This window comes from Diceros bicornis, chromosome 11 (genome assembly GCF_020826845.1).
Source record: "Diceros bicornis minor isolate mBicDic1 chromosome 11, mDicBic1.mat.cur, whole genome shotgun sequence".
NCBI classification, from domain to species: domain Eukaryota; kingdom Metazoa; phylum Chordata; class Mammalia; order Perissodactyla; family Rhinocerotidae; genus Diceros; species Diceros bicornis.
In genome coordinates, this window is record NC_080750.1 from 12257201 (window position 1) to 12272367 (window position 15167).

At 36.2% G+C, this 15167-nt stretch overlaps 1 protein-coding gene across 1 annotated transcript in view; it reads left to right on the forward strand.

Annotated features, from left to right (window-relative positions):
- The window catches only part of LOC131411274 (bifunctional heparan sulfate N-deacetylase/N-sulfotransferase 3), a 145640-nt gene that overhangs the window by 32112 nt on the left and 98361 nt on the right, over positions 1-15167 (forward strand). The window contains exon 2 of the mRNA XM_058549961.1: positions 8745-8832. Within this exon, the coding sequence (XP_058405944.1) occupies positions 8745-8832 (88 nt within the window). The remainder of the gene's footprint in view (positions 1-8744; positions 8833-15167) is intronic.

Below are 15167 nucleotides of genomic sequence, written 5' to 3' on the forward strand. Positions count from 1 at the left end.
TCAGCAAATAGTTACTTGCTCCTCTCCTGTTTCTGACATCATGCTGGGCTTTGGGGTTGAAAAGCAAATAGGACGGACACAGTCACAACTTCATAGAGTTTATAGTCTAGCCTCAACCTCACATTTTGTTTTTAACATATAACGCAAACTTTTATTTGGTGAGGGGTGGTGGCTAGGGAATATTTTATCAGTATTTTTTAAAAAGTATTTAGCACTTTCACTTCTTAAGCAGAACAGATATGATCCTTCAGGGGTTTTCAACATACCTCTGCGACTATTAAAGGAAATCTAATTTGCTCTGGAATAACAGTAAGTGGGTTGGGAATCCTCAGTCCCCTCATGTGGGGTCCTACACCTTTGCTTCCTTTTCTGCTAGAAGCAAGTATTTTAATTGATTAAGATATTAAAATTATGTTTATAATAACACATAAAACCCTTTTATGTATGTTTGAATGAATGAGATATAACTTATAGTTTCCTAAAGGTACTGTATTATAAAGAACCATGAACTACATTTTATATTTATTTCTTTAAAAAAATAAAGTACATTAGTATTTTGACTATTTAAGTATATCAACCATAAGCTAAATAGAATATGCATAACAATTTCAAGTGAATACTTAGAGTAGCACTTGTTTTCTATTTTCCCATTCACATATCATTATTTGCCAATTTCAGTTCAACCAATGTTCTAGCAAAATCATGTCTCACCTGTATAATTTAGAGGTTATGTACAATGTATGCTCTAGACCAGTTTAAGTGAGTAACGGAAATAATTCAACATTACTATGTAACTCTTGTCTCCTTGACTTTCACACAGACCTTTGCGCTTACTCTTTTGCTACAATACAAACAATAAAACACATAAACATTGAGGTGGAGAATGAAGAATTCACTAAGGTCTCTTAGAAAGAAATACAAAGCCCTGAAAAGTTACTATAATACAGCTACTTGGATCATCTTCCTCTTTTGTTTAAAATCCTTAGTGCTGATTAGACAACCCCAAAAGGGCTAGGGCTAAATTTGAAAATATTATTTAAAATTTAAGGTATATGACTGATTTTACTACAAGTGGGTAAGAGTAAGAAATAGAGGGTGCAATTTTATGAACGGAAGGTGAGTTTTTAAGATTGACAGAGGAAAGGACAAAGGATTCCATTCATAGAGCTAAAACACTGCTTCTATGTGCTCAGAAAGGTTTTAGCGCCATATACCCATTTTCTCATTTGATCTTCATCCAAACCCATGAGCTATATATTGTAATCTCTGTTTTCCAGAAGAGGAAACTGTGATTTGGAGAGGTTCAGTCAGTTGTCCAAGCTTACACAGTAGTTATATGGCAGAGTCAGACACCTGAATCACTCTGATTCCATATCTGCTCTTCATTCATCATGCCACATTGGTGAGGCCACACTCAGGGAGGGCGTTCAGCAGATGGTAGCCTTGGCTTAAGGCAATGTTAACCAGAAGCAGGATAATGTCTAAGATGCCTCACTATAACTAGCAAATTTCTAGCTGAAACTTCTCTATCCATTTTCCCAAATGCGAGAGGGTCATGGAAAATATAGAAAACACATTCCAACCTTTCATCTGTATATTTTAAGTTAGCAGGATAATATAATAGTGTACATCAACTATACCTCAATTAAAAAAAAGTTAGCAGGATATACATAGTTTCTCCTTTTTATGTGTAGACTTTAAGTTTAGAATATGGACAGCTAAGAGCTGAGTCATTGTTTTACTACGAGGAGTGTTATTATTAGGTACTGCACATCTATGTCTATAGGTGTGATATGTGATTTGTAACAAGAAATATATATTTTGTCTTCGTCTGGTCTCTGGCACACGACTCCTAAAACCACCGGAATTTCCTGTGATGAGAGCCGTAAATGTGTCTTATGTTAATAGGTGACTTTTGGAAAGCACCTAAGGATGGAGGCTGGTTGCCAGTGGAGCCAACCACGCGAATAGACCGTTGGCACTTTCAGTCTCACCCTGCTGACCTCCAGGGAGGGCAGAGGTGTGGGAGGTTGAGTTCAGTCACCAATAGCCAATGATTTAATCAATCATGCCTATATAATGAAGCCTCCATAAAAACCCAAAAGGGCGGTTCAGAGAGCTTCTGGGTTGGTGAACACATGGAAAGTCAGGGAGAATGGTGTGCCTAGAGAGGGCTTGGAAGCTCTGCGCCCTTTCCCTATACCTTGCCCTATGCATCTCTTTCTTGCTGAGTCATATCCTTTTATAATAAATCGGTGATCTAGTAAATAAAATGTTTCTCTGAGTTCTGTGAGCCGCTCTAGCAAATTAATCAAACCTAAGCGGGGGTCATTGGAACCTCTGATCTATAGCCAGTTGGTCAGAAGCACAGGGGACAACCTGGACTTAGAACTGGCGTCTCAAGTCAGTGTGTGTTGGGGTGGGGTGGGGGGCAGTCTTGTAGGACTGAGCCCTTAACCTGTGGAGTCTGATGCTATCACCGAGTAGATAGTGTCAGAATTGAGTTGAATTGTAGAACAGCCAGCTGGTGTGTGAGCATTGCTTGTCGATGTGGGGAAACCCACACACACACACATCAGAATTGGTGACCAGAACACCCCTTAATAGGTTTCTTGTCAAGAGAGTTTAAATACTGTTGCAAAAAGTGGCCAAGTCCTATGCATGCCACTCGCTTACCTATCTTTCCTGCATTTCTTTCTTATTTCCATCCCCAATGTCATTGTGTAGACAAGTCAAATGCTAAGGTTGATCCTGGCTTTTTTGTTCATTGTTATCCTCTAATGCTGTCTTCCCTCTAATTGTGCATGATGCTCTCTCTCTAATATTAAGCTTAATTAACTGTTTCCAGCAAATTTCAGTGTTTTTCTTGCCTGGGATCAGATCTTATATACAGAGCCTCCCAGTTCTATCCTGATGAGAGGGAGAGCGAGGTGATCCTTACAGCACTTCATAGCCCGCCATTGTCCTGCAGTCCAGCTCCACAGGTGGTACACTGAATGACCCTTCTTTAATCTGAATGCTGGTGGGTAAACATTCCTAAATCGGCTGGGTATTCACTGACCAACCTTGTCTTCCCATCCCCCTCATACCTGTAGGGTTTGGAAACTAAGAGTGCCAGCCAGTTAGTGAGAGTGATAAGAAAAGCCACCTCTTAGTCCTTTCTAGTGGATTCTGTCACCACGGCTCTGTATGCCGGTGATAACAGCGTTCAGTGTTAGTGTTCGTGTTGTTTCTGTGGACAGCAGAAGCAGTGAGCTTTGAAATCCAAAATCCTTGTTAAATCACTTCTTCAGCACTTAACTAGCTTCGTGACTGGGGGAAGTCACTTAAACTGTGTAAGTCATGCCTACTGTGTCTGAAATGGGAGTAATGATCTCTTTTACATTAAGTATCTCTGATGCCTGAGGGTGTGTGTATGTAGATAGATACATAGATACAGGAGCTTACAATTCGCTGCCCAATTGTTTTCATTTACTTTAGCAGATCTAGGTATATTATTTATATTTATAATTAGTATTTGGTTTGTTAAGAAAATAATAATGCTAAAAGTTCTGTGCTGAAACACTGTATTTTTGCCTGCTGCTGAAAAACCACACTCAACACTAAAATTTCTTCCTCAGCTTTAATTTGGCTCACCAACTCCTCTTGTGAACTTACAAAAGATAAAAGAGGTCAAAATATAATCTGGGAAGCACAAACAAGAAACAAAAAATTAGCAGATGTTCCCCCCAAAGAATGTCACACATGTAATGAGTACTAACATGAAACTCCATATAAAACAGTTTTGCAGTTATTTTTAATTTTTGTCTCTTTGATTTACTTTGATATATTCATTCTGTTACAGAAAGTTGGAGAAAATCCAAAGATATATAAAAGCTCCCGTTTTGCTCCGTTCTCAGAGCTCAGTTTCTTTAAATTAGATCTTTTTTGCCTTCAACTAGATTTCTTAATGCCTCTAAGTGTTTTTGGCTTTGAAGAAAGAAGCCTCAAGAAATTAAGTTGGTGGGGTAGCATACAGATTCAAACTTGAAAAAGTAATTTTGGAAATAGTCAAATTTTCATGTTAAATTGTATTCAAAATGCAATTCTCTAATAATTTTAATTGGATATTATGTTCCCTCTTAATACTTTCATAAATATTTCCAAATTTGCTGCAAAATTGTTTGGTGAAGAATAGGCAGAATTACTTTCTCCTTTAGAAATGGCTACTTCATCATTATATAAATATGTATTGATACACAGAGCAGTATTTATATTAGCCAAAAAATGTAAACAACCTAAATGTTCAAAAGTAGGACAAAATGGTTAAATAAATTATGTACACCCATTTGATGCAATATTCTGCATCCATTAAAAAAATTGGTTTTGAAAGATTAATGAAACAGGAGAAAGCTCATGATATACTGTTAAATGAAAAAGGCAAAATTCAAAACAATATTTTTAGTCATAATTGAGTCTAAATTTATTTTATGGCTCTAATTTCACTTACTTATCTATATATCTGCATACACATAGGTATATTTAGCTATTGAAAAAAATGGGAGGGAATTCCATCATAATATTAACTTATACTGAGAGGTAGACTTATTAATGATTTTATTTGTTTTAATTAGAAAAAAATAATGTGTTATTTTAAATATAATCACTCATATGTGGTATTGTAAATTATGCTGCTAAATATATACAATGTTTTAGAACACTTAAAAATAAAAGGACCATTTTTCAATAATCAGACCGTTTTTGACAGTAGACATCTATGTTCTTAGGGATCTTGTATGGGAGGAGACCACTAAAGGGCACCTCTGCAGGTGGCTGTGGCTACTTGCCTCCGCCACGGCCAAGGTAGTCTGCACATCAGAGACCTGTGCTTGCCCAGATTTGAAACGTTGATTTATTATTAGATTATGAGATATTATCACACCATTTTATACATGTTGCAGATAGAAAATAAAGCAGAGAATCATTTTATATCATTTTTTAAATATTTTGTTGGTAGGAATAGACTATTTCAGTTTAAAATAGAATAATGCTGAATAAAATCATTCTAGTAATGAAGAGTTTAGTGAAAAGAATATGATCTAAGAATATTGCTGGGTACTCAAGCTTTTTGCACATAAGAATATTTTGAAAAGATGGGAATAATGGATGAATATATAACATTGTTCTCATAGGTACCCCAAAATCTGGTACATAAAAACAATATAAAAGAAACATGACTGCTTATCTTAAGTATATAAACTATCACCTAGAAAAAAATTTCCTTCTTCAACATACATAGGCATAATATTAGTATCTGCCGTCTGTTCCAGTACAGTCATGGGCTGCATAATGACGTTTTGGTCAATGACGGACCTCATATATGACAGTGGTTCCATAAGATTAGTACCATACAGCCTAGGTGTGTAGTAGGCTATACCATCTCGGTTTGCGTAAGTACTCTCTCTGATGTTCGCACGGCGAAATCGCCTGTCGACGCATTTCTTAGAACGTATTTCCATCATTAAGCGATGCATGACTGTATATCTTTTATACGTTTCAGTGTTTGTTTCTAGAATATCAAATAAATGTGTAAAATGCCAACTCAAACGTGCAAAATTAGGGCTAATTCAATTAACTTTGAATCAGTGTATTCCAGTTAATTAAGAGGTTAGTTCACAGGTACTTTTTTTTAGCTTCTAATGCCTACAAACAGGATAGAGTTATTTGGTATTTTTCCTATCGAGTATTGTAAATGTAAATTTTAAAAAGCAATTAAGAAGCACAAAGCAAAGTTCAAATTCAAGTTTAGTTTGGGGATTTTATTTTCAGAGAGACAAAAAGAAAAGATTTCCAACTGTAAGATTAAAGCATTGAACACAATAAATAATTTTAAAATGGATTTTGAATCCATATTTTATTTATTTATTTATTTATTTATTTATTTTTTTTTTTTTGGTGACGAAGATTAGCCCTGAGCTAATGCCTGTTGCCAATCTTCCTCTTTTTGCTGAGGAAGATTGGCCCTGGGCTAACATCTGTGCCCATCTTCCTCTACTTTATATGTGGGATGCCTGCCACAGCATGGCTTGATAAGCGGTGCCTAGGTCCAAACCTGGGATCTGATCCCGTGAACCCCGGGCCACAGAAGCTGAGTGTGCAAACTTAACCACTATGCCACCTGACCGGCCCCCTTGAATCCATATTTTAACCATTGAAAGGAGAAAAATAAGAGAATGAAATGGCGCCAGCCCCAGTGGCCTAGTGGTTAAGTTTGGCTCCATTTCAGCGGCCCAGGTTCAGTTCCTGGGAGTGGACCTACATCACTCATCAGTGGCCATGTTGTGGCAGCGGCTCACATACAAAAAAAAGAGGAAGATTGGCAACAGATGTTAGCTCAGGGTGACTCTTCCTCAGCAAAAAACAAAAAGAGAGAGAGAATGAAATGAAGTGAGTAAATGGATAAAGAAGAAAGATAAGATCTAAGAGGAAGGAAAGATAGGAAGACCTGCTAGAATGTTCAACTGGGGAGATGACATGAGAGAGAAGAAGGGGAGAAGGAAGGGTAGGAGGAGACTGAAGGTAAATAAGAAAAAAACTTTAAGAAGTAAATGAGTTATATATGTATTAGATAGATAAAATTATCAGCAATATATATTATATATGTTAACATATATGAATATGTATCTTATAGTTATATCAGCACCTAATATTTTATGCCACTTTTTAAAACATTTTACCAAGCACTCTTGCATATATTATCTCTTTTATAATCCTCATCACAATTTTATGAGTTGTACAATTGTCTCCACTTTCACAAATGAAGGGAAAATTTCAGAGGTAATATGAATTGTCCAACATCACTAACAATAACAACAACCATATTAGTAGTAGTAATAGTAGCAGCAGCAATAACAGAGGAGCGGCAACTACTAATCGTTGAGCATGTACCATGTGCCAGTCACTGTGCCAATTGCCTAAGTGAATTATCTCATTTAATCCACACAATAGTGCTTTGAGGTAGTTATTACTATCCCTGCTTTACAAACAATGAGTCCAAGGCCTGGAAAGTTTAATAACATGCCCAAAGCCAAATAGAGGCAGATACAGAATTCCAGCTGAGACAACCTGACTCCCAAGCCTTAGTGACTGCACTGTAAGTCTCAGAGTTGGCATTTACATCCATACCTTCAGATTCCCTACCTGACGCTACTTCCATATGGACAGAAAGAGAAAGGCTCACACCTTACATCCAGGCAGCACCCCTCCCCACACTGGGAACCTGTGTACCACCGAGAAGTCCCATTCTTCACTTCATTGCTGCTCAGCTGGCCAGATTCTCCTTCCCCTGCCCAACTCATGCCCAGCCCTTGTGAGCACAAGACTTAACCTGTCCCCAATGACACTGCCATCAGTTAACTCTTTTGCTTCTATAGTCAGGTGTGGAAATCCACGAACAGGCCAGTCTTCCATTTTTGAGTGCCCTCTGGACTCACATATTACATGGTTCAATTGTGCACATAAAAGAGACTGTTCATAGTAGTGATAGAAAAAGAAAACTGAGCCACCTAAATTTCAAAAACTTACCCTTGGTCAGCTGAATTTAAATTTGAAATTCAGAAGTTCTCTTCCTCTGCTTTTACCCCACAAGGAGAATCACTTGCATCCACAGATAAGGCATACAATCAGGGGATAGTCTCTGAATAAAAAACTGTATATCCGTTTATCCCCGCAAAAAGACTGAGACCATGAACATGATGGGGCAGGGCTTCCAGGTGTCAGCTATACTATTAAGGAGCAAGATTGTGTTGTACGCCCAGAAAGGGGGAAAGAGGATATGGTGTGGTAGAATAAAAAGAGTACCTAATTTGGAATCAGGTGATCTGTGTCTTTAATCTAGTGTCTACCACCAATTTTATCTGTGAAAATGGACAAGTCATTTCTCCTCAGTTTCCTCATGTGTAAAAGAAGTGTTGACTAAGATCCTTTACAAATTTACCATTTATTTTTACTTCTGTATGTGTGAATGTGTGTGTGTGTGAGAGAGAGAGACGAAAAGAGAGAGAGAGAGAATATAAGAATAGGAATTTAAGTAAAAAGAAGAAAGAAAAAAGTCCATTAAATACTCATAGCATGGTAAATACTTTACAGAGTATAAAAATTAAAACTCTGATTCAAAATAGCTTTACTTGTTAGAAGTAGGATTTTTTGTTTGTGTTTTTAATGAAAAGGCAAATTAGAAATTTACTTTACTTTACCATGATACACCCCTTTTGAAGAACAATCACTATCTTTTGAGAACCTAAGACTTAAAGATGGAAAAGTCTTGAATTTTGAAAACCGAGGATGCATCTGAGAAATAGCGATCTGTTTCTTTCAACATATGTTCTTATATAGTTTCACTTAGCGTGTCCCTCTTTTGACAATTAGTGATCTATGTCCCTGAGGAGTAAAAGGAGATATATTTTATCTGCTAGCTACTAGTTCCTTTGATACATGCAGAATGAACTTTTCATGTAACTTCCTTTTTCTAGTTGACACTTCTTGCTGATTTATTGCAAGCTAAAGGGTAAGTATATGTGTGTGTTTTACTTGTAATCTCGAAAGCATCTCTCTAGTTTTAAAGTGGTAAAGAGTCTACTTTCCGTCGTTTAATCCTCTCTCATATAAAGAAGTAGTTTTACACTTTGAATGCAAAAGGAAGATATCTTTTAAAACTTCTCAATGCCATTCTCTACCTGATACATTTTTTTAATTATGTATTTCAGGCTCTGCTTGATACTCAGAATCTTTTGCGTGCACAAATCACAAATTTTACATTCAACCTGGGATTTTCAGGGAAATTTTACCATACAGGTAAGAAAAGGGAAGTAACAGTTCTCATTAAAGCCCCTCTGACTACTGCATTTACAATTGCATACCCCTCCCGTTCACATCTTTTCTTCCCAGTGTCCCTCCTCTGCTTTATTTTCTTCATATTATTTAATTCCCATTTAACATATTATTTTTTCACCTTTACAAAATGTTATTGATTTGAAAGTTTATTCACCAAAGTATTATCTAACGGCCTTCCTTTTGTATTGAACTATATATACATATAAGTGCCTAAATAATAAGTGTAATGTTCAGTGAATTTTCACCATGTGTACCCAGCTGTGTAGCCAGCACGTGGGTCAAGGAGATAATGCTACCAGAATCCCGCCCTCCCTTATGCTCTCTTACAGTCACTAGCTACCCTCAAAGAAAACCACTGTACTGACTTCTAATATCATAAATTAGCTTGCCTGGCTTTGAGCTGAGTGTGTGTGAAAGGAATCATATAGTATGGACTCTTCTATATCCAGCCTGTTTTGTTCGACGTTATTTTGGTTTCAGAGACATTATTGTGTCTAGTTGTAATTCTTTCATTTTCATTGCTTTGTAATATTCCATTGTTGGAATAGCCCAAATTTTCTTTATTCCACTCCTTTCCAATATAGATGGTTGGGTTGTTTCCAGTCTTTAACTTGTTTTGCATAGTCATGTTAAGAACTTTTTTGTTCCTGTCCTTCAGAGGACGTAAGCAGTCTTTTCTCTTGGCTATCAACCAGGAGTAGAATTGCTGGTTATATGGCACACTTTTGATCAGCTTTGGTAGAAAATGCCAAACAGGTTTTCAAGGTGTTTGTACCAATTTACATTCCAACAGTGTATGAGTTTTCTGTTGCTCCACTTTCTCACCAGTATTGATACTGTCTGTCTTTTTAATTTTAGCCTTTCTGCTGGGCGTGTAGAGATATCATATTACGGTTTTAATGTACATTTCTTTGATGAGTAGTGAAATTGAGCTTTTTTCATAGGTTTATTGTCCGCTTGGATATCCTCTTTTGTGAAATATCTGGGGGTTTTTTTTCTATTGATTTGTAGAAATTCTTTATATATTCTTAATGGGTCTTTTGCCACTTATATGTGTAGCAAATTACTTTCTCCTACTGTGTGGGTTGGCTTTTCACTCTCCTAGTAGTGTTTGTTGAGGAACAAAAATACTTAATTTTAATGTAATCCAATTTATCTTTTTTTTCCTTTATAGTCAACTCTGTGTCTTTTTAAAGACATCTTTGCATACCAAAAGATCATAAAAGTATGTTTCTGTATTCTTAATATGTGTAAACTGAGATCCATCAGGAATTGAATTTTGTGCATGTGTTTAATAGAGGTCAAGATGTCTTCTTTTTTCCATAAAGATATCTAATTGGCACCAAATACTGAAAAGATATCCTTGTCCACTGCACTATAGTGTCATCATTGTTATAAATTAGATGACTGTATAGGTGTGGACCTTGTTTCTGGACTCTCCTGTTCATTGGCTCTATTTGTTTCCATCACACTATCTTATTTACTATAACTTTATAATTAATAATTAATATCTGCTAGTGTAAATCCTCCAAGTTTGTTCATTTCATTCAAGATTACCTTGGCAATTCTTGGCCCATTGCGTTTTTATATAAATTGTAGAATCAGCTTAGCAATATCCACAAAGAAACTTGCTAGAATTTTGATTGAGATTCCATTAAATCTATAAATTAATTTAGGGAGAGTTGCCATCTTAAATATTGAGTCTTCCAATCCTTGAACATATTTAAATCCACTTTAATCACACTCGAGAAAACTTTGTTGTTTTTAGACTTATTCCTTGGTGGGGTTTTTTGAAGCAATAGAAAATGATGTCTTGTTTTTTATTTCATTTTTCATTTCTTTATTGATGGTATGTAAAAATATAATTGATTTTATGTACTGATCTTGTATCCAGAAACCTTGCTATATTCACTTACTAACTCTATAGTTTGTGTGTAGATTCTTTTGGATTTTTTACTTATACAATCGTGTAGTTTTTGAATAGTGAACATTCTATTTCCTCCTTTCTGAGCCTTATAAATTGTGTTTCTTTTCCTTACCTATTACATTAGCTGGATCTCCAATATAATGTTAAATAAAAGTGGCGATGCTGATACTGGTTTCTTGTTCCTCACCTCAGAGGGGAAATCTTTCAATAGATTTGTTCCTTTTCTTGAGGGGAATTCTTTCAATAGTCTATTTTGTAGATACTCTTTATTAGCTTAAGGAAGCTTCCTTCATTCTTAGATTGCTAAGAGTTTTATCATGAATTGGTGTTGAATGCACTTTGTTTTTAAATTATTTATCTATTGTCTCTCTTCTCTTACTAAAATGAACACTCCGTGAAGGCTTTATTGCTCTAAAACCAGCAACCAGAACAGTGCCTATTGAAAACAAGAATTATGAAAAAATGATTGAGTGAAAATAAGATCACCTTGATTTCAACTATTAGTATTTACATGGAACAAGGTCAGAGAATAAAATTTGACCATGTTGTGTTGTGAAAGGAAATCATTCTAAATATTAAGAATAATTAAAAAGTTTCTTTCTCAAACATAATAGAAATATAAGAAAATACTCCTGGCAACTCAATTTTTTGCCCAACACTGAATAATAAAGAATGACTCTAGCCAGTCACTCTCCTTCCTTCTTGTTTCTGAAAGATGAGTCCTCTTCTCATACTTGGGCACTTCCCACAGCTCACAGTAAGAATGTTCTCTCTCTAAGCTAGGGAAATGGGAGGAACCTAAGGCCAAGACTTGAAGGGGTCTTATCATCTGTATGTGATGAAAGCTTCCACAAAAACATAGCTAGAGTTGTCTACAACCAGTAAAATCATTTTTCAGTGGGAACAGATATAAAATTTAATGCTCTGAATCCTTCAAAAATTAGATATTGTAAAGTTTAATTGAATTACATTGTCTTCCTTTCTAAATGAGTAATTCCTCTTTCTATTAAAAAATCCTATCTATTTTAGTCAGTCTTGAAGAGAAGGAGAAGAACAGCACTGTCATTATAAGACTTTATTTCAGGAAAGGGTTCATCTTGTTTGATTTATTTTAGTTTTTGGAGGGTTTGTGCATTTTGTGAGAAATAAAGAGATGAAGGAAATAGAAATCATGGTTCCCTTTCAGTGAGCAACACCGTATTCTAGGTAGTTAGCTAAAGCACTTTTCATGTACATTTTCATTGAATCCTAGGAGTTAAAGAATATGTTACCTTGTTTTCTAGATAAGAACATAGAAACTTAGAGAGGCCCAACTCATATAGCTAATTAAGTATCAAAAAATAGTCTTAACTTTACGTCAGTCAGAGCCCAAGTCTTAGGCATTAGAAAAATTGGATCTTTATTGTTTGATTGGCAGTGCCTGACTGGGGAAGCTGAATGACAAAAGATTCCTTCCTCTTATCTTCAGGTTCTTTAGGTTTGTACATTTTCCCAAATCACTGAGAACCAGTAGTATTTGTAAATTCTAATTATAGCATAGAATTAATTAACAATGTGAAGAGCAATGTTATATTAAATTAGTAAATGCTGATCTTATTTCTAAAGTCCACATTTGGTCAATGAATGATAGTTAAGACCCCTGAATTTGGAGTTGCTTAATTTGGGTTAGAATTCAGTTTCTGTCCCAACATGCTCAGTGACTTGGGACAAATTACTTCACTTCTCCAAATATCAGTTTCCTTGTCTGTAAAATGGAGTTGGCAGTGGCCTTACCTCATAAAGTTGTAGTGAGAATTAAATGAGATGATGCTTGAAAAATACAACCCAATGCTTGACAAAAGGTAGTCTCAATCAATAATGGTTTTCAATATAATATCAGAGTAGGAAATAGTGCAGATAAAATACTGAAGAGACTTAAATATAATAAAATAATTAATAATTTGCAATAACTTTATAAGATTTCAGCATAGTTTTGTAACAACTTAAGAAATGACACTTAAAATTGAGGAATTTGACTTCTAGTTCTTCTCTCTTCCTCCAGCTCTGACAACGGTGGGCTAAGTCGGGGAAGAAGGGGTGGCAAGAGGCCAGGACAATCCAACCATGAACAATTATGTTGCAACTGCTTTTTATCATAATCTTTCAAGTAATAAGCAATAGACACTTGTTCTCAATATAATTAATTCTGGTGTAAAACATCCCCATAGTAGGATTAAAGAAAATCAGATAAGAAAGAGTTATAAAGAGAAAAGGAAAGGCATACAATTATGCCTACTATGAATTTACATAAATCTGTCAGAGGGCAGACATGCTTTGGCTGACTTCTGCATAATTCAAATGTATATATATTTTAATAGCAGTTTTCAGCATGATATTCAGGAAAGGACAACAAAAGCCTGAGCTATCTTTCCCAAGACCCCTGAGATCTTTGTGCTGTCCTGATAAATAAACTTTGGGTAGAGGCCAACTAGAAAAATGAATAAAGGAGAGCTGAGAAGAAAGATGCAGGGAAAGACAGGAGTTATAGGGGGCAGGGAATAGAGATGAAAAGCAGTAGGAGGGATGACTTTCCATGAACTGGAAAATCTCAGCTCACTTTACCCAGGGGAGGTGGAAGTCAGGAAAGAAGTGGCTACTGGGAAATCCCCAGAGACTTCTGCCTGTTTTCAGTATGGGAAAGTAAAACTGCAACATGTAACTGACTATAATCTTAACTAATATGGTGTCCTGAGGACATACAAAATGATAAGCAAGAGGAGAGTGTCTTGGATTTAAGTAGAGATGTTTAATTGCAGGGAAACCAAATGACAACATTCTTATGTCAAAACAAACAAACAAACATGTATTTAAGCATCACCGTCACATGCAGCAAATGTTTCTCTACCAGGGCCACCTTATTTATCACCTAAAAAGTAGCAGGACCCAAGACCCTGCCATGGTTGGGGTCATCAGAGATTCTAAACCATGACTCCATCTTCCTATTCCTTCTAAAGGAATTTCTCTCTAGAAGGCTTCCTTGAGCTGTAAGAGAGTCACTCGGAAGCCCCAAGAATGTTCAATGTTGGTGACTTATGAATCAGGCCAAGCAGTTAATATAATGGCTTGATCAGTTCTTTCCTAAATACAATGTCCCCTCTGCCACGTAACACTCAGGTGAGACTGCCCCCCAACCCCGTGTGGTATTATAGTGAAAAAACATAAAAACAATACTCAAGGAGACATGGAAGAGAGACAAGGAGAACAGAAGTAGGAAGTATAGGAGGAAGGGAAATGGGCCTTTTAGATCACCCAGTATGTGCCAGGACCGTGTAGACACGTCTGCCCAAAAGAATAAAAGAGGTATGCTAGCCATCCTTTTGCCGACACGAATACCAACATTAAAGGGTTTATGTGACTTGCCCACAATCACACAAGTCAAATGTGTTGGAACCTACAAATAAACTAAAAACTTCTGACTCCAAAGGCAATACTTGTTCAACTATACTATGGTAACGTGAGTGTATGACGAAGAGGAAAAAATAAGGGAAATAAAATGGATTCGATTTATAGATGCCCTTTATATGGAGAGAAAATAGTCCCTTCATATCAGCAGAGTATTTAAGCATATGAAAGTGAGATTGAAGACTGTCCCTTTGAAGAATTCTGTTATTCCACTCAGTCTACATCACTAATCCTGTTCCTCCTGCATAAATTAGAGCAACCATGCAGCCTCACACTATATCTTTATCTTTGGTAAGTCTCTTTCACTGTCCCATAAATCATAGGATCTGACTCTTTTCCTGCGGGTGGGCTCTGCCTTCCTTCTCTTGGGAAAGTAAATGAAACAACAGTGGTCACAAGCACTGGGTTCTGTTGGCTGGTGAGGGCAGCAGTCCATCCTCCATCCTTAGCCTGTAGGGCCCTTTAAAACCAGTCACGTCAGAACTGCTGCTGAAAATATGAGAGGACAAATGGGATGTGAAAACAGACAACCCACCTTTTAATTATATACTCAGTGTTGTTTGAGATGAAAGCATATTATTTTTGTAATTTTTTTCTTCTTTAAACTTTTTATTATTATTAGGCTTTTAACTTTATTGTTTCATACTTCCATAAAACTAACCAGAATAGCATAACGAACCCCCCTATACCCAATCACCCAGCTTCAATAATCATCGACTCATTGCCAGTCTTGTTTTCTCTATATTCCCATCCCTTTCCCACCTCTGTCTTATTTGGAAGCAAAACCCAGATATAACATTTCAACTATAAATATTTCAATATATACTTCTGAAAGAGGAGGACTCTTTATTTTTAACATAACCACAATACCAGTTATCACATCTAAAATGTTTTACAATAATTCCTTAACATCTAATCAATGTTCAAA